At 65.4% G+C, this 24,849-nt stretch overlaps 3 protein-coding genes and 3 non-coding genes across 9 annotated transcripts in view; 1 reads left to right on the forward strand and 5 right to left on the reverse strand.

The window, feature by feature from the left end:
* IDH3B (isocitrate dehydrogenase (NAD(+)) 3 non-catalytic subunit beta) overlaps positions 1-1,977 on the forward strand; it is an 8,589-nt gene extending 6,612 nt beyond the window's left edge. Inside the window, exons 11-13 of one of the 3 annotated variants that reach the window (XM_042825517.1) lie at positions 81-141; positions 555-662; positions 1,808-1,977. In XM_042825517.1, the coding sequence (XP_042681451.1) occupies positions 81-141; positions 555-644 (151 nt within the window). In that variant the 3' untranslated portion in view covers positions 645-662; positions 1,808-1,977. Of the gene's footprint in view, positions 1-80; positions 142-554; positions 1,426-1,807 lie in introns of those variants that run through there. The other 2 variants (XM_042825518.1, XM_042825516.1) reach the window with 2 other exon arrangements.
* Positions 1,978-2,222: 245 nt separating this feature from the next.
* NOP56 (NOP56 ribonucleoprotein) lies at positions 2,223-6,537 on the reverse strand. Its single transcript, XM_042825510.1, has 12 exons — positions 6,499-6,537; positions 6,213-6,302; positions 6,013-6,127; positions 5,780-5,941; positions 5,495-5,693; positions 5,064-5,251; positions 4,843-4,994; positions 4,561-4,661; positions 4,172-4,320; positions 3,850-3,971; positions 3,537-3,671; positions 2,223-2,694 (listed from the first exon to the last, which is right to left on the reverse strand). The coding sequence occupies exons 1-12, from the start codon at positions 6,499-6,501 to the stop codon at positions 2,506-2,508; spliced, it is 1,605 nt and encodes a 534-aa protein (XP_042681444.1). The 5' UTR covers positions 6,502-6,537; the 3' UTR covers positions 2,223-2,505.
* On the reverse strand, positions 3,740-3,807 carry LOC122163939. The gene has a single exon (XR_006170083.1). It is a non-coding gene; the product is annotated as a small nucleolar RNA SNORD57 (small nucleolar RNA).
* Positions 4,042-4,112, reverse strand: LOC122163940. The gene has a single exon (XR_006170084.1). It is a non-coding gene; the product is annotated as a small nucleolar RNA SNORD56 (small nucleolar RNA).
* On the reverse strand, positions 5,325-5,456 carry LOC122163941. Its single transcript, XR_006170085.1, has one exon. It is a non-coding gene; the product is annotated as a small nucleolar RNA SNORA51 (small nucleolar RNA).
* A 382-nt stretch (positions 6,538-6,919) lies between the features above and the next one.
* DCTN1 (dynactin subunit 1) lies at positions 6,920-22,045 on the reverse strand. 2 transcript variants are annotated; one of them, XM_042825515.1, is made up of 25 exons: positions 21,661-22,045; positions 19,418-19,615; positions 18,294-18,498; positions 17,932-18,010; positions 17,228-17,387; positions 16,714-16,818; positions 16,262-16,453; positions 15,123-15,239; positions 13,808-13,960; positions 13,242-13,402; positions 12,619-12,787; positions 12,175-12,243; positions 11,749-11,811; positions 11,521-11,670; positions 11,135-11,296; positions 10,779-10,910; positions 10,522-10,650; positions 10,058-10,200; positions 9,744-9,910; positions 9,104-9,118; positions 8,621-8,757; positions 7,790-7,979; positions 7,390-7,466; positions 7,218-7,307; positions 6,920-7,140 (listed from the first exon to the last, which is right to left on the reverse strand). In XM_042825515.1, exons 1-25 carry the CDS (start codon positions 21,886-21,888, stop codon positions 7,003-7,005), a joined length of 3,429 nt encoding a protein of 1,142 aa, XP_042681449.1. In that variant the 5' UTR covers positions 21,889-22,045; the 3' UTR covers positions 6,920-7,002. The 2 variants fall into 2 exon arrangements, with proteins under 2 accessions (XP_042681449.1, XP_042681448.1); XM_042825514.1 differs by lacking the exon at positions 9,104-9,118 and having other exon boundaries at positions 21,661-21,903.
* Positions 22,046-24,849: the final 2,804 nt, after the last annotated feature.

The following is a 24,849-nucleotide window of genomic DNA, read 5'->3' on the forward strand; positions in this document are numbered from 1 at the left end:
GGAGCGGGGCTGGGAGCGGGGCTTGGAGCGGGGCTGGGAGCGGGGCTGGCGCTGAGCCGCGGCCGCCGTCCTCTCCGCAGCTTGGAATTCCACTCCAACTTGATCTCGGACGCGGTGAAGAAGGTGATCAAAGTCGGAAAAGTGAGTGCTGGGTGAGCCGTGCGCGTGCCGCGTCCTGTGCGGGAGAGCTGGTGGTGCAGCGCGGCGCCGCGTTGTCCCTTAGGGGCGGTGCCAACCTCTTGCCTTCCTTTCTCCACCCGAGGGACCGAATCAAAACCCTGTGTGTGTAGCTGTCGTGTAGAGCTGTAGTGAGCTGTAGCCAGCTGCAGTCAGCCCCTCTGCTTGTCTGGGTCTGCTGCCTTGGGATGCTCTAGCAGGGCTGGGGGACATCAGGTGGCCTCTTCGCGGCTTGCCCCCCTCTGGGCTCTGGCAGGGCGCACAGAGGGAAGCTGCTTTCCTCTCCTCTCCTGTCCTCTCCCTTCTCTCAGTGATTTTGCTCAGTTCACAATCACGTTTCTCCCTTGTTTCTCCCCTTCCCTCTGTTGGATTTTTAGGTACGGACGCGAGACTTGGGAGGTTACTGCACCACTTCTGACTTCGTCAAGTCTGTGATTGACAACCTGCACCCCCACTATGGTGCCTAGGAGCCCCACTCGCCCGAGGCGAGCCCTGGGACCTCACTGCGCCCTGCAGCGGCCTCCCCCACCGTAGTTTAAAGCCCCGCAGCCATTCCTTCCCCTTCCCTCGCCCTGGGCCTCGGGGGAGGACGGGGCTCTCCTCTTCCCCAGCCCAGTGCCCACCCGGAGCCCCGGTGGCCGCATCTCCCTTCTCCCCACAGCCGAGCGGTGCCAGAGGAGGTGGCAGCCCCCAGGCACATCCCAGGCAGGCAGCTCTGCACAGCAGCGGGACCCGGGGTCCTGCCGACGTCTTTCCGTGCCCCCAGAGGCTTTAGCAATAAATAGGACCCCAGGGCTCAGGCCCTGCGCTGGGGGTGTGCGAGGGCAGCTGTTGGCTTGGGCGGAGCATCCAGTGAGGCGCAGTGCTGCTGCAGCAAAGGGAGATGTGAGGTTTGCTCAGGAGCTGCCCAGGGTCGGCCCTGCGTCCTGTCCTTACGAACGGCTGCTTGCTGAAGGCTGTCAGCTCAGCCCCCCTTCCCAGGGCAGCAGCCGCTCGCAGCTCCCTGCCGCTCCTCCTGTGCCCAGCCATAGCAAGGTGGGGGTGAGCCTGTGCTGAGCCCTGCTGGCCTTGCAGGGGGATGAGGCTGCAGGAGCTCTTGCTGGGACCAAGGGAGGCTCTGCCCCACAGCTGCGTGTGTGAGCGAGCGTCCGGGACCCGCGTTTAACTACCTGTGCTTCGTGTTTTGTCTGCAAATAAATGGGTCCGGTGCTCCCCCCCACCCAGCACCCGGCCCGGGTGCCGTTTCCCCACAGCCCTGCTTGCTGCCTGCATCCCAAATCACCCCACCGGGGGCAGGGCCGGCCCTGGGCTGCAGCTGGGACGCAACGCCCTCCTGCAAGGAGCGCGCGGGGCAGCAGCCCGACGCTCCTCTCTTCCTTCAGCCGCCTCTTGGCGCAGCTGCTGGAAGCAGAGGAAGCTGCAGCCCTGCGTTCCGCTGGGGCAGGGGGCCGCGGTTGGGGTTCTGCAAGGCAGAGGGAGCGGCGGGGCTGAGCCGTAAGCAGGGGCAGAGATCCGGAGGGACGGCGCGCACGGAGCGGCACTCGCCCGACCGCGGAGGGGCAGAGGAACGGCCGCAGCCCGCGGCAGCTCAGCGCCTCTCCCTCGTCACTGACGCCGCCTTTTGTTGCAGGTGCGCACAGCAGACATGGGCGGATACGCCACGTGCCTGGATTTCACCCAAGCTGTCATTGGGGCCCTGGATGCGTAGGGCTGCTGCTCGGCCTCCGGCAGCCCTGCCGCTCCCGCTGCCTGCTCGGTAATTTATTGCTTCCCTGTAATAAAGCAGCCTCTGCAATGTAACGGTGCAGCGGGGGGGGGGGGGGGGGGGCGGCCGGGCCCCCCCAAAAAAATTAACCCAACCCCCCCCGCGGGCGACCGGCAGCCCCTCGTGGCTGCAGGAACGGAGCGCAGCACTGCCGTGTGCTCCAGCAGCCCCGTGCCGCTGTGGGGTGCAGTGCTGTTACCGGGCACCGCGCTGGGGGCTCCCACAGCCACCATTGGACTCCGTGAGGCCCAGCGGCGGCAGCAGCAGACAGGAGCGCAGCTCAACACCAACCCGAGCCCTTTATTGAGGCTCAGTCACACTGCACAGGCTGTCACCCTCTGGCAGCCACGGCCGGCTCGCAGCTGCAGCCCTGCAGGGCTCTGCAAGGCACCAGGAGCCCCGGCTGAGCGCAGCCACGAGGCGCAGAGCAGAGCTGCCAACGCCTGCAGTGCTGGGCACGAGGCTGCCGGCAATCGGACGGCGGGTTGAGGAGCTGCAGCCAAACCAAACCGGCCTCTGAGTCCGCAGTGCTGGAGCACGGCCCCGCTCCCACTGCCCCTGTCCTAATCCTCCTCCAAGTCCTTGGCCTTTTTCTTCTTCTTCTTCTCCAGGGGGGCGCCCTCTGCCAGCAGTTTCCTTTTCTTCTTGGGCAAGGCCTCTTCCTCCAGCCCGTTCTCCTCTGGCTCTGTGGCAGCTTCCTGCTCCTGCTCCTTCTTCTTCTTCTTCTTTTTCTTTGGCTCTATGTTGTTTTCCTAAGAGAAAACACACAGTGAGGGCCCAGCCTATGGAGCACAGAGACAAACGCTGGCTCCTTGCAACCAACCCAACAGTGTGCCCAGGTGGCCAGGAAGGGCAATGGCAGCCTGGCCTGCATCAGAAACAGCGCTGCCAGCAGAGCAGGGAGGTGATGGTGCCCCTGTACTGAGCACTGGTGAGGCCGCACCTCGAGGGCTGTGTCCACTTTTGGGCCCCTCACTGCAGTGAGGAAAGACATTTCCCCTGCAGGAAAGACATGGAGGGCCTGGAACGTGTTCAAAGGAGGGCAGTGAAATGGTGAGGGGTCTGGAGCACAGGGCTGAGGAGAGGCTGAAGGAGCTTGGAATGTTCAGTGTGAGAAGAGGAGCTGAGGGCAGAGCTCACTGCTCTCAATGGCTGCTGAAGGGAGGCTGCAGGGAGCTGGGGGGCGGCCTCTGCTCTGTGCCATCAGCGATGGGAGCAGAGGGAACGGCTTGAAGCTGCGGCAGGGGAGATTGAGGCTGGGCGTGAGGAAGAATTGCTGGTCAGCAAGGTGGGCAGCACTGCAATGGATGCCCAGGGAGGTGGGGGAGGCAGCGAGCCTGGGGGTGTTCAAAGCAAAGCTGGATGGGAGCTGTTGGCAATAGGTGAACAGTTGGACTGGGGGAGCTTTGAGGTCTTTTCCAACCTGGGTGATTCTATGATTCTATAACCCCCCCCCCAAGCTGGGTTGGGGCCCAAACATCCCCCAGCCCTGCAGGGCAGTGGGGCAAGAGCAGCAGACGCTGCTGAACAGCCCACTGCACAGCGAGGCCACCACCAACCCAGCCCCCAGGGCACTCGGAGCCTCTGCCCTCACCTCTGCCTCCTGCACTGAGTTCTCCATCTCCTCCGCAGCTGCAGCCAGAGCCTCCAGGCGCCGTTTCTCCCGCTTCTTCCTCTTCTTCTCCTTCTTTTCCTGCTTCCTTTTGACCTCAGCCACCACCTCGTTGGCCTGTGGGGAGCAGAGCAGCGCTCAGCACAGGGCCGGACTCCCACCCCCCCCCTTCCAGCACAGCCGTCGGATCAGCCTCATTAAATCAGCTTTTTGCCTCCACAGCAGGTCAGGTGGGCGCTTCACATCACGTCCGACTCGATGCCCGCCCAGCAGCCCCACCTCCCCGCAGCCTCACCTCCACCATGGCCTCCTTCATGACCTCCAGGTTCTTGCGGGGCGGCTCTCCGGTCTCATAGAACGCCAGCCGTTCCTCCACCTGCTCCCTCAGCTTGTCCCCAAAGACGCTGGTGGGAACCTCTGTGGGGACAGCTGGCCTCAGCCCCCCTCAGCCGCCCAGGCCCGGCGCCCACCTCCCCCATCCCAGCCTCCGCTCAGCCCGCAGAACTCAACATTCACTCTGTGAAATGCTGCTGACGAAAAATCTTCCCATCACAGCAGAGGCCGCTTCCCCTGCCCCCATCCCACCCCCATCCCGCCCCGATCCCAGCCCCACAGACCCGAGAAGCAGTCGATGCGGGAGGCGATGGTGCATTTGTTGGCCAGGTAGCGGGAGATGCGCCCTTTGTTCTTGGCGGCCGCGCGCCCGATGAAGGTGGAGTGGAAGATGAGGCCGTACTTGGGGGTGTTCCCTCGTGTCTTCAGAGCCCTGCCAGAAACCCAGCGCGCCATCGGGGGCAGACCGGGGCCGAGCTGCCGCCCCTCCACCCCGCAGGGCCGCTGCCCCGCTCCCCACCCTCTGACCTCACACAGCGCGAGCTGCTGGGCCGCGGCGGTCGCTCAGGGGCTGGGGCCGGCAGCTCACACGCGGCCGAGGCCGGAGCAGCCCGGCGCATCGCAGCCGGCAGCCCAGGGAGCCGCCATCACCGCGACCACCCTGCGGCGGTACCTGAACAGGGCTTTCTCAGCCCCCAGGATCTGCACCGTCGAGGCCGGGTACTTGGCCAGGTTCGTCAGGCTGCCGGCGTGGGAGATGAGGCGGGCGCCCACCTGCGAGGGGACGCGGGGTTACGGCTGCCCTCGGAGCACCGGGGCCACAGGGGGGGGTGGCAGGCAGCGCCCAGCCGGGATCAGCAATGAGGATTGTCAGCACAGCGGCTCAGTGGATTGACAGATTCGCTCAGACATCACTTCCACGGCCCGGGGGGGAGGGGAGAACGCACTCACTCACCACCTCCCCGATGAGGGCTGAGAGGCTGGGGGCCACCTGGCTCATCTTGGAGCGCAGGTACTCCTGCAGGCCCTTCCGGTACTCGGACAGAGAGATCACACGGCTGGAGAAGCTCTCGATGTTGATGAGGTCGATGGGGGAAATGTCCATCCCTGCGGAAAGCAGCGTCAGGGAGCCGAGCTCCGCCAGGAGCTCCACGGGCTGCGCAGAACCCCACTCACCCATGGAGGAGCGGGACGCCTCCAGGATGGCCTGAGCCTTGGCGCCATCCATGACGATCTCCTCCAGCCCCTCCAGGCTCTCCTCGCTCAGCTCCTTGCGGTTGCCGATGAATTTGGCCAGCCGGCAGTAGGTGTAGTTCTCAGACACGATCTTGATCAGCTCGGGGAAGTGGTACCCGTACCACTCGCTGCAGGACAGCATCAGCACAGGCGCTGCCCCCACACCGACCCCCCGCACCGACCCCACAGCCCCCCGGCCACCCGTGTCCCCCCGGTCACAATCCGGCCGCAGCACCGCCGCCCCAGCCGGGGTGTTACCGAGGCCGTGCTCTCCCTCCCCGTTCTTTGCAGGCGGTTGGAGACGCAGCCGCCCGCGGTAAGCGTGGGGAGGCCCCGCACCGCCACCCTGCCCAGCCCGGCCCCCCGCTCACCGCACGCGCATGGAGAAGGTGTTGATGTCCTTGTCCAGCTGGTCCAGCAGACTGATGGACTGGATGATCATGTTGTCCACGCGGTTCACGTTGAACTTCACCTTGGCCCGGGAGTAGCTGTGGCCGAGGCCGAGCTGAGCCTTGGAGGCTGACTGCGCCGTGAGGCCCTTCACCAGGGCATGGAAGTGCAGGCGGATCCCTGCAGGGGAACAAACCGTCACCGGCCCCATCCCCACCGCCATCCCCACCTCCACACGCAGCCCTGAGGCCCGCAACTCGGCTCACCCCGCAGGATCTCGGCCACCACGCCGCCGGTCTGGCACTGATAGCCCAACTCCTCCAGGATGGCGGCCCCGATTTTGGCGTCTCCCACGCCCAGCAGCGCCTTCTTCTTCTTGGCCGGCATCGACGTCTCCAGCAGCAGCCGCAGATCCTCGTGCAGGATCCCTGCGGGACGCGGAGCGGCGCTCAGCGGGGCGGGCCGGGAGCCGCACGGGGGAGCCGCGCGCCGCGCTCACCCTCGGAGACGGCGTTCATGTTCTCCAGGGCGCTCTGCGCGGATTTGAACGGGGAAAAGGCCACGAGCTTCACCACGTTGTGGAACTTGCCGACGGTGAGCACGCTCTCCTCCACCTGCGGCGGGACGCGGTCACGGCCCGGAGCGGCACGCGGGGCCGCCGCGCCCCCACCCTCACCCCCATCCCGGCCCGGCCCGTACCTGCGGCAGCAGCAAACCGATCTCCTCCACCTCCCGGACGGCGAACAGCGCGTACCCGGCGGCATGTTCGAACAGCACGTGCAGCAGCACCTGAGCGAGCGCCGCCGTCAGCGCGGGCCCGGGACGCCCGCCAGGCCCCGATCCGCGGCCGCTGCGACGAGGGCGGCCCCGATCCGATCCGATCCGCGCCCGCGGCCCCCCGGCCCTCTCCCGCCCACCTCCCCCGCCCGGCGTTGCGATCCCGGCCCGATGCGGGCGGATTCGGCCCCGCGGCCCCCGCGCTCACCATCGTGCCGCCAGCGCCGCCCGGAACTGAGAGCGCCGCACCGGAAGCCCGCTTTGTCGGAAACCCGCCCCGCTCGCACGCAGCCAATCGCCTGCGGCACCGCCCCTCCCGCCAGCCAATCAGCGCAGGCTTCTTCCAGAAGGTCGCCCTCAGCCAATGAGCGAGAGACAGACGCGGGTCCGCCCACCTTTACTCTCTCGGCAAATCAGAGACGCGCACTGCAGCTACCGCCCGCCTCTTCCCGCTCCCAGCCAATGGGAACGGCCGCAGCGCTTTCCCCGCGTTCCGCTCGGTTCGCTGCACGCACGTGCTCTCCTGCCCCCCCCCCCCCTCCCGCCGTGCCGCACGTGGCCGGACCCCCGGCAGCCCTCCCCCCCGGCACCCCAACGGCGGTGCGGCCGAAAGAAGGTGTGGAGCCGGGTGGCTGCACGAGGCTTTATTGGGCGGGGAGAGGGAGGGGGGGGTTTCCCCGCCGGGGGGGACACGCGGTGCTCCGGGGGGGTCCTACGCCACGAAGTGCCGCTGGAGTTGGAGCAGCAGCTCCGGGGTGAGCAGCACGCGCTGCTCCCGGCCGTGTCCCGGCGCGCACGGGATGGACACGCGGCCGAAACGCGTCAGGCCCTGCTCCTTCTCGCGCTGCGCCTGCGGGAGAGAGCGGCGGTGGTGGGGCCGGGGGGGTCCGAGCTCCAATGAACCCCACGAGGCCCCGCTCAACTCACCTTCAGGAAGGACGAGGAGGGAAACGCGCCGAAGCTGGTGGGGACGCCGGCGCCCGGCTGCTCCTGCACCATCTCCCGCATGGCCTCGTCCTGCGCAGAGCCGCCGCTTCCAGCACCGCCCGCAGCCCCCGCTCCCCCCATCCCCTGCCCGGGCGCTACCCGCACTCCTTACCCGCAGCGCCTCGATGCTGCCCTTCACGGCCCACAGCCGGGCCGTCTGCTCCAACAGCCGCGCGGCCGCGCTGCGTCCTGCGGAGGTGTGGGGTGAACGCATGGCCGCGGCCCTCACCAAGCCCTGCACTCAGAGGGGAGGCTGGGGGCCGTGGGGCTCCTGGGGAGGCTGAGCTGCAGCAGCGAGCAGCGCCTCTCCGGCGCCGTGCCATCCCCGGCGCTACAACGCCCCCAGCACGGCGGGGCTGCGCGGCACCGTGAGCCGTCCCAGCGCCCGGCCGGCAGGGCTGAGGGGCGGGCAGGGGCTCCGCACGGTGCCGCTGCTCCCCCCGGCACGAGGATGGCACCGACGGCGTTCACAGCCCTCGGGCTCGGCCTCACCGCGTCCCCGCTGGGCTCACCTGACTTGGTCTGCTTGGTGTCCACCACCTTGGCGTTGGTGCTCATCTGGTACAGGGTCTCCAGCAGCTGTGTGCTCTTGCGGTACAGCGTGAGCGCGGCCGGGCCCTCCCCATGCTTGCTCTGCGGGAGGGACACCTTGGCCACCTGCAGGGGCTTCAGGCCGGCCAGCTCCAGCTTCATCTGTGCGCCCTGCGAGGGGACAGCAGTGGGACGGACGGCGGGGATGGGGGGGGTGAGGAATAGAGGGTGATTGGGGCAGGGGGTGATGGGAGCAGGTTGGGTGTTTGGGAGGAAAGGAACAGAGAAAATGAGCGTTAAAGGCAAGGAGAAGAAGACAAAGTGGCGCTCAGAAACAGCTGCAGGCGGAGCTCCTGACGGTGGGTGGCAGCGCTGCTGCAGGGGATGGAGGGGGGCGGCCCTGCAGTGCAGCTCAGTGCCTGCCGGGCTTGGGGCTCCCCCACAGCAGCAGCCATGGCTGCACCCTGTTGGGGGTAAGCAATCATCACAGCATCACAGAATCGTAGTGGTTGGAAGGGACCTCCAGAGATCATCGAGTCCAACCCCCTGCCAAAGCAGGTTCCCTACACCAGGTCAAATCACAGCCCTGCAGCCATGCATCACCAGCTGCATAATTACACGTCTGTGAATTACTGCCAGCAAAACCTTATTTGCTTAACGAGGTTCTTTGCTGCTCTGTTTCCTCGTGCAGCTCCACTCAGCACCGAATGCCCCCAGTACTCAGCACCAATGCGCCCAGCACTGCCAGCTCCTGCCCCCCAGCTGGGGGTCGTGGCAGGGTCGCTCTGCCGGCCCCGCGTCCTCGCGCTCACCTTGAGGCGGTTGTTCTCGTTCTTGAGGTGCCTGATGGAGAGCTGCAGCGCTTCGATTTGCTGCAGGAGGAGGGGGGAATCCTTCACCTGCACCGGCCCCGTGCTGCCGCCCCCGGCTGCCTGCCCAGCTCCCACGCCTGCAGGAAGGCACGCGGCGTCAGGCAGGCAGCACAGCACGGGGGGTGCTGGGCACACCGAGGGCCCCACGATTTGCGCCTCCCGAGGCACCGCGGCTGAGCTGAGGTCTTGCTCAGGCACCACGCTGTGCTCACAGCAGCCCGAGCTGCTCCCGCTGCCCGTTTCCCAGGGATGCACGCCGTCGCTGCAGTCGCGTCACCCCGCATCCTGCAGTCCCACGCTCGCTGCAGCCCTCTGCCCCCAACTGCGACCCTCCCCCGCTGCAGCTGCTGCCCACCCCCGGCATGCTGTGTGCCCGCTGCCCTGCATGCACTGCTGGGAGCGCCGCGCGCCGTGCTGCCGTACCTCTCTGCTGTTCCTCTGCAGCGCAGGGAGAGGAGGCAGAGGAGAGACAAGAAGAGGAATTATGCTGAGGACTGGGGCTGGGAGCTGAGAGCAGCTGTGCCCCCAGCCGTGTCCTGTGCCACTCCGTGCCCCTGCTGCAGTGACTGCGGGATGCCCGGAGCTGCAGCTCACGGCTGCAGTGACACAGGGAGAGGTTGCAACCCAAAGGCAGCTGCCATCTGCTCCCCAGCGAGCTGCTGGTGGTCGTGGTGCAGCGATGCTGCCGTGCCCTCCTTGCGATGGCATCACCCAGCCTGGGGAGCCGCATGGGCCAGGAGCCGCCACAGTGCTGCAGGGCCCTGGCCACAGGGAGCTGACGGCTGCACCACGCGCTGCCCTGCAGCCAGCACCGCCAGTAATGCCAGCATGGTTCCCTGCAGCCCTGCGTGGGGCTCTGCCTGCCACCACTTGAGGGACACAGAGCTGCCAACGCCCCAGCTGCCCTCACTGCCCCCACGCGGAGCTGCCGGCCCTCCCCACGGCGCCAGCACCGCTCCAGCACCTCCTGTCCCCATCACCCCGACCCTGACGGCGCATCCAAGGCTCCACGTCCCCAAGGACAGCAGAGCCCCCCATCGAGGGGCTGCTCGGTGCCACGCACCTCCTGCGATGCCCGACACGATGGAGGCGACCCCGGAGGCGGGGGCCCCGCGCAGCCCCTCGATGGTCCGCTTGGACTGGTTGTTCAGGCGCTGCTTCAGCTCCACCTTCTCGGATTCCAGCTGGTCGATGTCAGCCTGGAGGGCGTCCATGGTCTCCTCAAACTCCCTGCAGAAGCACAGGCACTCACAGCTCTGACCACGGCTCGCCCCCGTGCCGCCCCACAGATGTTCCACATCGCCTCGAGGGGTGGTTCTGGGCCACGGGGGACCCCTAACAGCCCCAGAGCCCCCGCAGCCCCCACCCCACGCTTACTTCTCCTTCTTCTTGAGCAGTGTTTGGGTCTCGTCCAGCTTCGTCTGTATCTTTTCCACGCGGTCGTCGGCATCCTTGGACGCGCTGTCCAACTTCTTCTCCAGGAGGCTGAGGCGCACGTTGGCTTCGCTCAGCTCCTCACCCTGCAGCACAGGGGAAGAAAGCAGAGCTCAGAGCCCTGGGGGAGCACAGGGGAGAGCTCTCTGCAGGTCCCTAACAGGGGCTGCCCAGAAATCCCACGCTGCCGTACCGCCGGTGCCCAGAGCAGCGCCCACAGCGAGGCACCGGGCTGCAGCACAGCTGAGGACCCGACGGGGGGTGAGGCAGCAGCTCCACAGGCAGCAGCTCCACAGGCAGCAGCTCGGCAGTGGGGGCACAGCACTGAGCACAACGCTGAGCACAACGCTGAGCACTACAGCAGCCCTGCTGCCCTCCGCTGGCTGGCTGCCTCACTGACGGCTCACCTTGATCTTGAGGGACTTCTTCAGCTCCTTGATGACCGTCTCCCTGTCCTCCAGCTTCAGCCCCAGCCCCTCAGCATCGGTGATCTCAGCCCGAAGAGCGGCTGCCCGCAGCTCAGCAGGTGGGGTGGGCTGCAGAGGGGAGCGGAGGGAGACGATATAGAATTGGGTTGCAGAGCTCCAAGCACAGCTCACCCCACAGCTCACCCCACAGCTCACCCCACAGCCCACCCCGCAGCCCACCCCACAGCCCGGCCCACCTTGCTCTGTGGCCGGTCGGCATCGTATTCTCCCTCCTGCATGGCCGTGGCCATCTTGTTCATGGTGGCAATAAGGATGCTGCAGGACTGGCGCAGGCACTCGTAGGGGTTGATGCCCTGAGTGCCGTAGATCTGCAAGGATTTGGGGGAAGAGTGGACAGGGCAGGAGGCCCTCAGCGGAGCTCCCAGCCCCCTGCCGCCCCCCCACACCGTGTCACATCCACAGGGGCTGCAGGGCAGGGCCGGCTGTGGTGCAGCATTTCCCATCCCACTTTGCTCCCAGCTCTGCAGCGCAGCAGGGATTCGGTCCCCTCGCTGCAGCAGGGCGCCCGGGGAGGCAGAGCAGAGCTGCCCACCTGCTCGCTGACTTTGAAGGCCAAGTCCTCCAGCTTCACTGCCTGCAGCCCCTCATTCTCAGCCAGCGGGGCGATGAGCTGCGCGCCAGCAGCGGCCACCTCCTGCAGCACGGCCACCACCCAGGTGAGGTGCTTACGGCAGTCCAGCAGCGTGTCTGACACCTGGGGCCGGGCAGAGGGAGGTTGAGGGGGGGAAGCAAAGGGGCCGCACCACCCCAGGCACCGCAGCCATGGAGCAGAGCAGCCCCTGGCCGGGCTCCGACAGGGCTGACGTTTAGCAGCCATCACTGATGGCAAACATGGGGGAAGCAGGAAGAAACTCAAGGATGGAGGGGAGGCGATGAAGCCCACGCACCCCCCCTGAGCACAGACAGCACGCAGCCCACCTGCTGCCCAAAGCCCAGCGCTGCCGGGATGCCCGGTGCGTCCGTGCCCGGCATGCGGCGCCGGATCTTCTTGCAGAACTGCCTGATGTCGCTGCACGACGTCTCCAGGTCCTTGAGCAGGATGGCCAGGTCGGACGCCTCCTGCCCGGCCTAAGAGGGGAGAAAGGAGCTCGGCCATCTGCTGGGGGTGGGGGCACCCAGCACAGCCCACCCCACGCTCCCTCCTACCTGCAGGAAGGCGCGCAGTCTGCACACCTCCACCCCCATGCAGTCCAAGGCACTCTGGGTGAACTGCGGGCACAGAGCGGGCGCCGTGAGCAGCAGCGCAGGGCAGCACGGTGCTCTGGGCTGCAGTGCTGGGTCGGACCCCCCTGCGCCCCACGCTGCTGCAACCCCAGGCTTTCCAGGAGAAAGGTTTGAGGGCCAAACAGGTTTGGTTTCACCCCGTGGGACGCAGCGCTTCCACACGGAGCCCAGGAGCTCCTGGACGCGAGGGACCCCGCAGGGCCCACAGCCCACACCTCCCCCCTGTCCCACGGCTGTGTCAGCAGCAGCAGCTGCCAGGGAACCGCCAGCGAGGCTGGGGGGGTTGCAGGGACTCCCAGGCCGCCCCGTGGGATGCAGGGGGGCAGCGGCTGCATTGCAGCACTTCACCTTGATGTGGTCGGCCAGCTGCATGGTGCAGTCCTCAGCCTGCTCTGCCAGGTGGATGCTGTACAGGTGCTGCACGAAAAGAGATCATCACAGACCGGCGTCCCTTGAGTGCTCCCACACACGCAGGCACACGAACCAAGTGAGGAAATGCATTAAAAAAAGCCAACCCACCAACGCTGAAGTTTGCCCTGATTTTTAACTGGAAGTGGAAACTCAGCAGGAGCAGAGCAGGCCCCGCGAGCACCCAGCCCTCACAAGGAGCTGCGTTAAGGGGGCCCTTCTGAACCACCCACCAACAGCACAGAGCTGCAGAATCCCAGCGCAGGGGAATTATGATGGACCTCCTGGGATGCAGCACAGCCCCAGCCGGCGGCCGCGGGGCCGCATGCTGCAGGGGTGAAATGCTCCCTGGGGCTCCAACACAGGCTGGTGCACGGCACCCACCTGGTAGTATTTGATGGCTTTGGTCAGAGGCTCCACGTTGACCGTCTCATCCAGCTGGTCCTTGTGCAGCAGCTCGATCAGGAAGTCCAGGGAGCGCTCGTGCACGCTCATCTCGGGGTACAGCATCCCCACCTTCTTGTACACCTCCACGCTGCATTTGTTCAGGGCTCTGGGGGGGGAACGCAGGCACGGTCGGCTCACCTGTGACAGCAGTGGGGCTGTGCTGTTTGGGGGCCGACTTCCAAGCTCCCTGGGGAGCACAACAGCTGGGCAGAAGTCAAGACGCCCGCAGGAAAGCAGGGCACGAAATGGGAGCTGTGTGGGAGGCAGCCCCCGGCGCAGCGCACCGCAGCCTCTGGGGCAGAACGCAGCGCTGGAGGCAGATCCGCCACCTCGCAGCAGCGCACAGCGTTCAGCAGCAAAGGAATCTCGCAGAGCTCTGCCTCGGCGAGCCCCGATCCTGGGAGCTGCCCCCTGCAGGGCGAGCGCAGCCCCTCACCGCCATCCCCAAGGGCGGCTCCACGCCGCGGCACCGCACAGCAACGCGGCGTCGATGGGAGCCGGGGGTGACGGCGCAGGGCAGGGGGCTGGGGATGGGGCGGCGGGGCGGGCCGTGCACTCACTGCTCGTATTTGTGCAGCGTGGCCTGCAGCAGGCTCAGCGAGTACACCAGCCCCGCTGCGAAGCTCAGCTGCTCTCCTGCCGCTCCCCGCAGCCCCGCGCGCGCCGCGCAGTTCTCGTTCAGCTCGAACTTCTCCTGCGCCTGTTTGCTGATCAGCTCCGCCTGTGGGGAAGGGGAAAGCTTCAGGAGTCGTGCTGCGCCTGCAATGAGTTGCTCTGCTGGGATCGGGGTGGATCCCCTGCACCTCCGGCCCCAAAAAGCACCGTTCCTGGGAGGATCTCTGAGCGCGGGGAGGGACGGCTGGCAGCCCCCACCGCGCCTGTGCTGGCGGAATGCCGGCACTGCCCAAAAGGACAGGCTGAGCCCCGGTGCTGCAAGCAGCTGGCAGCCAGGGCAGGAACCTCTGTTCCCTCCTCCTCCTTCTACTCCTCCTCCCCCTCCACCTCTTCCTCCTCCCAGGCCCCGCTGAACGCCCTCAGACAAACAAACACTCAAAATCCCAGGACGGAAGGTGAGCCCAGCAGCACAGCGGCTGCAGGACGGCCCCTCCACCCCCGGGGAGCCCACCTTGCAGATGAGCCGCGGGATGAGCAGCAGCACCAGGATGCAGTCGTGATCCCCGCCGTGGCGCAGGAAGCTGTCCGGCATGAAGGAGGTGAGCAGGGAGACGTGCCGGTTGGCCTGCTGCACCTCCATCTGCCGCAGCTCCATCTCGATGGCCTGCAGCAACACAGCGCACAGCCGCTCAGCGCTTCCGACCCGGCGCCCGGCTCGCGCCAACCCCACACAGCGCCGCAGGACGGGGCGGCAGCTGAGAGCAGCGCGGAGGAAAAGGCGCGGGGTGCTGCTGGTGCACGGCTGCCTGAGAGCCAGCGGTGCAGAGCAGCACAGAGCAGCACAGAGCAGCACAGAGCAGCACAGAGCAGCACAGCGCTCCTGGGGTGCGAGCAGCTCTCAGGAGAAGGGCGGCCCCCCAGCACCCCGCAGCTCCACGCGGATGGTTTGCAGCCGGCACGCGGCGCTCACAGCATCACAGAATCACCCGGGTTGAAGGGACCTCAAGGATCATGGAGTTCCAACCCCCTGCCTAGCAGGGCCACCAAACATCCACATTCAGATCAGGTTGCCCAGGACCCCGTCCAACCTGGCCTTGAACACGTCCAAGGACGGGGCATCCACAACCTCCCTGGGCAGCCCGTTCCAGGGCCTAACAACTCTCCTTGTAAAGAACTTCCCCCTAACATCCAACCTCAATCCTCCCTCCTTCAACTTGGATCCATTTCCCCTGGTCCTGCTCTTGTCAGCCCTTTGGAAGAGTTGACTCCCCTCCTGGCTGTAGGTTCCCTTCAGGTATTGATAGGCTGCACTGAGGTCACCCCGCAGCTTCTCTTCTCCAGGCTGAACAAGCCCAACTCCCTCAGCCTGTCCTCATAGGGGAGCTGCTCCAGCCCCCTGCTCATCTCAGTCGCCCTCCTCTGCACCCTTTCCAACATCTCAATGTCTTTCTTGTACTGAGGGCTCCACACCTGGACACAGGACTCCAGATGGGGCCTCACAAGAGCCGAGTAGAGAGGGACGATCACCTCCCTGTCCCTGCTGACCACCCCTCTCCTGATGGAGCCCAGGATCCCATTTGCCTTTCGAGCTGCCAGAGCGCACTGCTGCCTCATGTTCAGTCTCTCGTCCATCAGGACCCCCAGGTCCTTCTCTGCCGAGCTGCTCTCCAGGCCCACTCCTCCCAGCCTGTACGGGTGCCTGGGATTCCTCCAGCCCAAATGCAAAACCTTGCACTTTGCCGTGTTGAACCTCATCAGGTTCACCCGAGCCCAGCCCTCCAGCCTGTCGAGGTCCCTCTGAAAAAGGCTCGCTCCTGCTGCCCTACCTTCGCGTGGGCCTTCGTCTCTGCAAACTTGATCTTGAAGTCGAACATCTCGGGAGGAGGCTGCTGCTGCTTCTCTGCGGACGCCTCTTGCTGACTCATGAGCTCCCGGTTCACATCCTGAGCACGGAGAGAAGCGCGCTCACACACAGCTACAAACCACGCAGCCCCGCGGCCCCTGCGCACCCACAGCAGCTCCAGGGCTGCTCTCTGGGGGCTCCTTGTGCCACAGCAGTGGGGGAAGGTGAGAAAGGGGAACGCAGCTGATGCTGAGCTGTGCGGAAGCCGAGGAACCCCATGGACTCATCACCCGTCTCTGAGCCACCAGCAAGGAGAGCTGAGAGCCGTGCTGGGTGACCCACGGTGCTCCAGCTGCTCCAGGTTCCCAAGTTTGCAGCAGCAGAGCTCAGCAGAGCGAATGCTGAAACACCCATGTGCTCAGCATGGGCTCCAGCAGATGCTCCCCGTGCAGCAGAGGGACGGCCAGCACTGCCTGGAGCCGTGGGCACAGCCAGCCCAGCACAGAACCTCCGCAGGGCAGCAGAATCACAGAATGGCTGGGTTGGAAGGGACCTCAAGGATCACGAAGCTCCAATCCCCCACCACACGCAGGGCCACCAGCCTCCATATCTAAGGCTACACCAGGCTGCCCAGGGCCCCATCCAACCTCCAACACCTCCAGGGATGGACGGGGCATCACAGCCTCTCTGCAGCTGTTCCAGCCCCTCACTTCTCTCTCTCTGTAAAGAAATTCCCCTGACATCCAACCTCCAGCTGCCCTCCCTCCATTCAAACCGTTTCCCCTCGTCCTGCTGCCATCTCCCCTTGCACACAGCTGCCTCCCCTCCTGGCTGCAGGCTCCCTTCAGGCACTGCAGGCTGCACTTTGCTCACCCCGCAGCTTCTCTTCTCCGTGCTGAAGAGCCCAGCTCCCTCAGCCTGGCTTTGCAGGGAGGTGCTTCTGGACAACTGTGGTTCTTCTGGACCCCCTCCAACAGCTCCCTGCCTTTCCTGCACTGAAGGCTCCACACCTGGACGCAGCAGGGCAGCAGAGCAGCGCGCAGCCCCAGCTCACAACCAACCCTTTATGGACCCGGCCAGGCTCAGCCCCGTGGCTGCGGTGCTCAGGGCCGCCAGCAGTACCTGCAGGTGCGCCGTCAGCTCCCTGTATTTCTTGATGGTCTGCTGGTAATCAGCCACGGTCTCCTGGGCGGCCTCCACGCGTTTCTCCGCCTCGCGCACCCGCGCCGTCGCCATGTCCAGCTGCTCCCGCAGCTCCAGCTCCGTCTCGCGGGCGTTCTCCTGCAGCTCGTCGTTCATCTCGTTCATGGCTTCCTGGCGAGGAGGGTCAGAGAAGCACAGAATCAACCACAGAACGGCCTGGGTCGCACAGGAGCGCAGTGCTCATCCGGTTCCGACCCCGTGCTGGGTGCAGGTGGCCGACCAGCAGCCCAGGCCGCCCAGAGCCACGTCCAGCCTGGCCTCGGATGCCTGCAGAGGCGCTGATGTGCCGTGGCGCCGCCGCTGGGCAGCACAGAGCAGCTCCCAACCCGCTGTGGGGTCCCCCCGCCCCCCCCCCCAGTGCCCCCACCTACCAGGTCCCCAACGGTCTCGCGCAGCTCCCGGACTTTCTCCTCCAGGTCCAGGTTTCTCTCTGTCAGAGTTTCCACCATCTCTTCGGCGCCCAAAGCAGCGTCCACCTGGAAGCAGCACCCAGTCACAGCCCCACCTCAGGGCTGCTGGGGGCCCGACTGCTGCACGGCCAGCCCAGCACCAGGCAGCCCCAACCGTGTCACCAAGTACGGGCTGCAACAGGGGCTGCAGAAAGTGCTCCGTGCCAAGAGGTGTCCCCACTGCTGCCCAGTGCCCCACATCCACTGCTGAGCCCCACACTGCTGCCCAGTGCCCCACATCTACAGCTGAGTCCCACACTGCTGCCCAGTGCCCCACATCTACTGCTGAGCCCCACATCTGCTGCCCAGTGCCCCACATCTACTGCAGAGCCCCACACCTGCTGCCCAGTGCCCCACATCTACTGCAGAGCCCCACACCTGCTGCCCAGTGCCCCACACTGCTGCTCAGCACCCCAGCCCTCCCCCCAGCACTCACCTGCTCCTTCAGCTCATCGACCGTTTTCTCTGCCTGCTTCACCTCCTCCTGCAGTTTCTCCCTCTGCTGTCGCAGGGATTCCAGCTCCGTGTTTTTCTTCTCCATTTGCTTCTGGAGTTTCACGTGTTCCTGCTTCTCCGACGCAGAGAGGTCCCTCATCCTGCAGGACACAGAGGCTGAGCAGCAGCCCAGCAGGAGCCCAGGCAGCCTGGTGAGGCCACTTCCTTGCAGCACAGTGCCCAGTGCTGGCAGCGTGCAGCTGCAGAGCCCCCGTGTGTGCAGTTGGGTTATGCAGCACTCATAATGCCACTGCTGGGCTCTATGGCACAAAAGCACTCATAATGTCACTGCTGGGCTCTATATGGCACAAAAGCACTCATAATGCCACTGCTGGGCTCTTTAAGGCACACAGAGGCCACGTATCTTGAGGACAAGCTGCTCCCAGCCCCACACAGGCTCGCAGTGCAGTGCAGGCAGCCCCCTTCCAGGCACACGAGCTGCCCTCAGGGGACCTGGCAGCAATGAATGTCACTGCAGTGAGAAGGAATTGTCCCTTCTGTGCTGCGGGCTCACAGAGCAGCAGAGCTCAGAGCCCCAGGGTGGCAGCAGCCGCCACGTCCACTCATGCACAGAGGGATTCTGATCAGCGCACAGCGACCGACAGACGGCCCCCATCGTCCCGGGGAGCTCAGATGCTCTCCTACCTCACCAGAGCTTCCTTCAGTCTCGCGTTTTGCTCCTCCAGCTGCTTGACCTGGTAACTGGACGCCGCTCCATCCGAGCCTGCAGCAGGAAGGAAGGTTCTGCTCTCGTGGACTCACCAGGTGCCAGCAGCTCCGGCTCCCCAGCGCGAAGCGCTCAGGATGAGGGCAGCTGAGTCACAGAGAGGGCAAACGCAGAGGGCCCTTCTGGAGGGGGACCGCCGGCCCCAGCACGGGGACAGGCACTGAAACGAGGCCCCTGGCTCCGGACCCATCCATGCCCACCCTTCCCCAGGGCTCAGGGAGTTGAGTGCCCTCCCCGGGACGCGGCAGCCCAGGCCGACCCTCCCCAGCTCCTCGCCCACCTTTCTCTTCGATCTCGTGCTTCAGGATCTCCAGGTCCATGGTGAGATATTCCACCTTCTCCTTCAGGGAGTCCACCTCCTGCTGCAGGGACTCTGCCCGCTCCTCTGCCATCTCCTTGTCCAGGGTTGCCATCTCGATGGCGTCGGCGGTGTCGGCCATCTCCTCCATGTAGCGCTCCTTGGCTTCCAGAGCATCTTTGGCTTCCTGGGGTCAAACCCACGGGTGAAAACACCGTGCCCCCAAGTGCAGGGCCAGCAATGGAGAGCCCTCCCACGAAGCCCTGGGCAGCTCCAGCTCTCACAGCTGTCCCAAAGGAGGCTTGAGGCCCACCTGGAGGTGCCCAAGGCCAGGCTGGATGGGGCCCTGCTGCAGGGTTGGCTCTGGGTGGGCTTTAAGGCGCCCCCCAACCCAACATTCCATCATGCCACAGAACGGTCTGAGTTGGAAGCGGCCTTTGAAGGCCACCCGTCCCACCCCCTGCAATGAACAGCAGCACCCACAGCTCCAACACGGGGCAGAGCCCCATTCCCTGCCCTTGGGGTCTCTCACCCACCCCCCCTCTGGACAATGACCCTGCGGTTCTAATTAATGACAGCTGATGAGGGCTGGCAGGGGCAGCTCTCTGCCCACACTCCCATTTCCCCTCCCCTCTTCACAGCCTTTCCAGCTGCCCGGAGCTGTGCTGCCCCATCCCTGGAGATGCCCAAGGCCTGATGCCCTGAACTGCTGGGGCAGCCGGCTTGTGGCAGGGATGGGGCTGGGGGCTGCGAGGTCTCAGCAGTGCTGAGAGCCCAGCTGTGTCTGCTTGACCCCCCCAGGCATTTACACACGCTGCCACCCCCCCAGCCCCCCCAGGAACACAAACAGCCCCCAGCACAGCACCGCTTCCCTCAGCCCACACAGACCGCCCCAAACACCGACAGTGCAGCAAAGAGAAGCCCCTCAGTGCTGCATTAAAACAGAACCACAACGAGGTGCAGCTGCTTTAAGCCACGAGAGCCGTGTGGGATCGCACTGCTGGTTAGAGACAGCAATCCCTGAGTGCAACGCGGAAGGAGGCACGAAGAGGAGGCACAAAGCTTCTCCCCCAGCCCTGGGGACCCCACGCGAGCTGCAGGCTCACCTTCCTGGCCTCCTTTAGCCGTTTCTGCAGGTCTGCCTGCTGCTCCTGCATCTTGCTCTTCCACTCCTGCACCTGCTCCAGCTGGATCTTGTACTTCTCCAGCTCTTTAAGCTTGGCTTTGTCCTCATTGCGCTTGATCTTCAGCGTCTCCAACTTTTCCTCCAGGTCCCTGACTTGGGAACGCAGGTTTTCTTCCTCCTACAGCATCAAACCCAGAACGGCCAAGAGGAGGAGCAGCGTTCAGAGCACGGAGCTCCAAGGAACCCATTGAACCCCGAGGGCAACCCCTCAGAACCGCCCCAAATGGCCACGGGGGCAGCTTTTGGAGACCTCCACCTGCAGCTCTGCACCCACAGCCCTTTCCACAACCCTTTGGTGACTTCCCTCCCCCCCGAGGTGGCAGTGGGGTTACGGCATGCAGGAAACACGTGGGCACAAACAGAGCCAGACCTCACAGAAAGGTTTTCACACAACCGCCTGCGCGGCACCGCAGGCTCACAGCAACCAGGGCTCCAAGTCGTTAGTGAGCAATGAGGGCACAACGCACAGCAGGGCACGCAGCCGTGCTCACACCCAGTGGGAGCCCGACCCCTGCGCACCTTCCAGCCCCTATGGGTCCCAGCCCCAACCCCATCCCACCCCCAGCAGGCGGCCCAGCACCCTGCAGGGCTCCCTTGGGCCCTGCGTGCACTGCTTGGGGCCCCCATTGCCCCCATCTCTGCCCCTGCTGCTGCTCCAGGCAGCTCGAGGCTGCGCTGCTGGGGCTTTGTGGTGAAAGCAGCACTGCCTTCAGCACAGGGCTCTGCTGGGCACGATGCCGGTGCTCTGATGCAGGGCACAGCAGAGGCACCCAGCAGCCAAGCGGCGCCCTGCCCGACGTGCCAGGCCACACGTGGGGTCTCACTGCACAGCGGTGAGCCCTGCAGCCCCCCATGCACACAGCACAGCGCAGCCACGGGCAGCAGTCACCTGGTCCTCCTGCACGCTTTGCCCCACTGCTGGGCAGCTCTGCGGGCAGAGAAAGCTGCAGGTTAATGCCCCGCAGCCCGGGGGACGCTGCGCTCTGCAGCACGGGCTGGGAGGGCTCTGGCCAGGCTCAAAGGGACGGGGCTGCCTCAGGGACGGTGCCCCACAGCCCCTCTGTGCCCAGCGTGGCACAGCACCGTCACACGGCCTCCCTTGGGGCTGCCCTGCAACTGCAGCAGAGCCTCGGAGGAAAGCTCAGCATTCACACTGCGGAAAGAAAACCCCCAGGCCCACCTGCTTTGCGCTCTGTGGGTGTCCCACAGCTCAGGGTGACACCCCCCGTGCAGCCCCAGCCCTGGGGTTTTACAGCCCCCCACCCAGGCTGCAGCCCGGCAGCCCCACATGGCGTCCCGTGCTCCCCATCCCAGCCCTGCAGCGCTCACACCTCACCCTAAAGCACAGCTTTATGGCAGCCCCAGGACCGGGCTTAAAGCCATCGAGCTGGGGGACGTCAGGGAAGAGACCCTGCAAGACAGCCTGTGTGCCAACAGGATGGAAGGAGCAGCTTTCTGCTCTGCTTGCTCACTGCTGGGCAAACAACACCAAGCAGGCACTGCTGCTGGCTTATCACAAGGCAGCAGAGCAGCACTGGGCAATGGGGTTCCCTCACTCCCAGCACTGGGCAATGGGGTTTCCTCACTCCCAGCACAGGGCAATGGGGTTTCCTCACTCCCACCACTGGGCAATGGGGTTTCCTCACTTCCCCCAGCACTGGGCAATGGGGTTCCCTCACTCCCAGCACTGGGCAATGGGGTTTCCTCACCTCCCCCAGCACTGGGCAATGGGGTTCCCTCACTCCCAGCACTGGGCAATGGGGTTCCCTCACTCCCAGCACTGGGCAATGGGGTTCCCTCATTCCCAACACTGGGCAATGGGGTTTCCTCACCTCCCCCAGCGCTGCTCCCTGCAGCCCTTCCCAGGCTGCCAGCCTCAGGCTGGGCTCTGTGTTCCTCACACTGGCGCCCTCCATCTTCCTCAAGCTCTCATTTTAACCAACTGATAGAAAGCAGGACGGATGTAATGAAGAACTATTTTACAGAACCCAAATGGAAGAACCACGCTACTACAACCGTTAGAAACACCCAGGGGGGAGGAAGGTGGGAGTCGAGCTGCCCCATGCTGAGCACTGCAGGGCTCTGCCCCGGCTCCAGCGCTGAGGACGCAGCTCCCCTCTGCCCTGCAGGGTGGGCGCCCTGCACACGTGGAGCCCCGCTTACCTTGGTGGGTGAGGGGACCATGGGCGCCACCGGCGAGGTCAGTGACGGGGATGGGATGACGGGGGCCACCAGCGGCGTCTGGGCGGGCGTGCTGGGCTCACTGCTGCTCATCTCCCCACCCGAGGCCGAGGCCGACCCCGAGGGCCCCGCGGTGCCGCCGGAGGGGGCGGAGGTGGGGGTCCGGGTGGGCTGCAAAGCAAAGGGCAGAGCATCAGCGAGGCACAGCATGGGAAAACGCTGCAAGGGCCACACGTCAGCCAGCCTGGTCCCCCAGCACCGTGCTGCCACCACTGCTCTGACAGCAGCACACAGGAAGCCCAGAGTGAAGGAGGAGCGAGCGGTGCTCCGGGCTGAGCCCACCTGGGGCCGAATGCCCAGGGATTGGTGGCAGAAGGCAACGCTTTGCGCTCACAAACCCTGTGCTGGGTGCGGTGATACAGCAGGGCAGCCCCCAGCGATGGGGACGGCGGAGCAGTGCTGTGCCACCTCCCCTCCCGCGGCCACAGCTGCTGCCATCACACAACCTGTGCGTCCCCCGCACGCGCCCCAGCTCTGCAGCTCCAGTGCTTATGGGGAACGGAGCGACAGAAGGGCAGAGCAGCAGCTGGAGCCCAAAGGAAAGCGGGGCAGCCGGATGGAAGTGCAGCAAAGGAGCGCCGCTTCCTCTCCGCCACCATGCTGCCATCACTGCTGCAGGCCCAGGGAGGGCACTGCCCCGCACAGCCTGTCCTACCTGCTCAGCTGAGGGCCTCAACCCACAGCCCCACAGCCGGGCAGCCTCGTCTCCTGACTCCATTCCCTCCTGGAGATGGGCTGCACGGAGCACTGTGGCCTCTCAAGGCACACGGACCTGGATGCGTGGCACGGCACTGCTGTGCCCCCCGTCTGCCCCACACGCTGGGTCTCTGCTGCCCGACCCACACCCGGTGCAGCACAGCGGTGCTGGGGGAAGGCAGCACCTCCAGGCACAGCACAGCAATCCCCTCCCCGGTGCCATCGCTGACACTGTGGCACAAAGCAATCTCCATGGCATCGAGCTCTGAGAAATGCACCGCCCCAACAAGGGAGTTCTTGTTCCTGCTGCTGCAGCTCTGCTCCAGCAAAGCTTTCCGTTGTGGCACAGAGCAGCAGCCCTGGGGGCAGCCCGGTACGGCTGCAGTGCTGCTGAGGTGCTCAGGGCAGAGCTGACAGCCATGGGGCTGGGGGTCGCTGCTGCTGGGCAGGACAAAACTGCAGCGTGCTCTGGTGAGGGCATAGAGCTGGCCGAAGGGCTGCAAGATGTGCAGGGCTGGAGCACAAGGCTTACAGACAGTGGCTGGGGGAGCTGATGTGGCTCAGGCTGGAGGAGGAGGCCCAGGGAGCCTCACTGCTCTCTGCAGAGCCCTGAAAGGAGGTTATGCAAGTTGTGCGCTCCCAGGGAGCAGCGATGGGAGGTGACAGCCTCACACTGTGCCGGGAGCCCACATCCCTGGAGCCACGGAGATGTGGCACTGCTCAGTGGGCACGGTGGGGTGGGCAGAGCTCGGCGATCCCAGAGGTCTTTTCCAGCCGGAACGATACTGAGTCTCACCTCCTGACTCCATTCACTCCTGGAGATTGGCTGCACGGAGCACTGCGGCCTCTCAAGGCACACAGACGCAGCAGTGAGGGTGAAGCCACCCCTGTAGGGACCTCTCCAAAGAAGAGACGGAGCCGTGTGCTGCTCCACAGCATCACAGAATCACAGAATCACCCGGGTTGGAAGGGACCTCAAGGATCATGTAGTTCCAACCCCCCTGCCCAGCAGGGCCACCAAACATACACATTCAGATCAGGTTGCCCAGGACCCCGTCCAACCTGGCCTTGAACACATCCAAGGACGGGGCATCCACAACCTCCCTGGGCAGCCCATTCCAGGGCCCAACCACTCTCCTTGTATAGAACTTCCCCCTAACATCCAACCTAAATCTTCCCTCCTTCAACTTCGATCCATTTCCCCTAGTCCTGCTGTTGTCAGCCCTTTTGAAGAGTTTACTCCCCTCCTGGCTGTAGGTTCCCTTCAGGTATTGATAGGCTGCAATGAGGTCACCCCGCAGCCTTCTCTTCTCCAGGCTGAACAAGCCCAACTCCCTCAGCCTGTCCTCATAGGGGAGGTGCTCCAGCCCCCTGATCATCTTAGTCGCCCTCCTCTGGACCCTTTCCAAAATCTCAATGTCTTTCTTGTACTGAGGGCTCCACACCTGGACACAGGACTCCAGATGGGGCCTCACAAGAGCCGAGTAGAGAGGGACGATCACCTCCCTGTCCCTGCTGACCACCCCTCTCCTGATGGAGAGCTCCAGCCCTAACCCAGCTGCCAATGAGCTCCCGGGTCATTTCCCACCCCGTCTGCCCTCGTCCAACCGCGTGCTGCTGCATCCTTTGCAATGCATTCACCGCACGCTGGGGAACGAAGCACGAGGGGCTGCCACAGCCCTGCCCCACAGCTCTCACTGCTCCCAGCCCTGCGCTCACAGCCGCACAACGGGGAGAGCAGCGACAGCGAGGACACGGAGCCCAGCCAGCCCACAGCGCAGCGCCCCGGGCACGGCTCAGCCAGCGGCACCGTTCCCCCAGCACGCCGCCCCACACTCAGACGCACTCCGGAGGAGCACGAGGTCCCGGTGAGCCCCTCCGGGTGCCACGCGGCGCTGCGACGCAACGCAGCACCCAGCGAAGGGGAGGGGACGCGACGAAGGTGAGAGGACGCGACCGCCGCCGCTGTGCTCACCTTGGGCCGCCGGGCGGTGGTCTGCGGGGACGCGGGAGCAGAAGGCAGAGGAGGAGAGACATTCAGACAGGGAAAGACAGGAGCAGAGGTACAGCGGCACAGCGGCAGACGCAGCAGAGAACGGGGAAAGGAAACAAAAGAGATGGCTGCCATTAGTGCCCGCCGCAGCCGCACACGGCGCCGGTGCCGCGCTGCCAGGGATGCGCCGAGCAGAGCCCTGTGAGCACGGCCCGGCGGAGCACGTCGCCTGCAGCCCCCCGAGCCGCCCGCAGCCCCGCACGGCAGCGTCAATCCCTTCCCCTGATGGCGCTGCTGGAGCTGCAGGTGGCGCTGCGCAGGGCTCGCCAGGCTCTGCTGCCGGAAGGCGCATCTCACTCGCCTCCTTTCCTAGCGATGTCCAAAAAGTGCGAGGTTGACTTTGTTATCATCCAAATTGGTTT

Source organism: Centrocercus urophasianus, unplaced genomic scaffold (assembly GCF_019232065.1).
Source record: "Centrocercus urophasianus isolate 14NV4802_14NV808 unplaced genomic scaffold, USGS_Curo_1.0 seq_247, whole genome shotgun sequence".
In the NCBI taxonomy this organism is placed as follows: domain Eukaryota; kingdom Metazoa; phylum Chordata; class Aves; order Galliformes; family Phasianidae; genus Centrocercus; species Centrocercus urophasianus.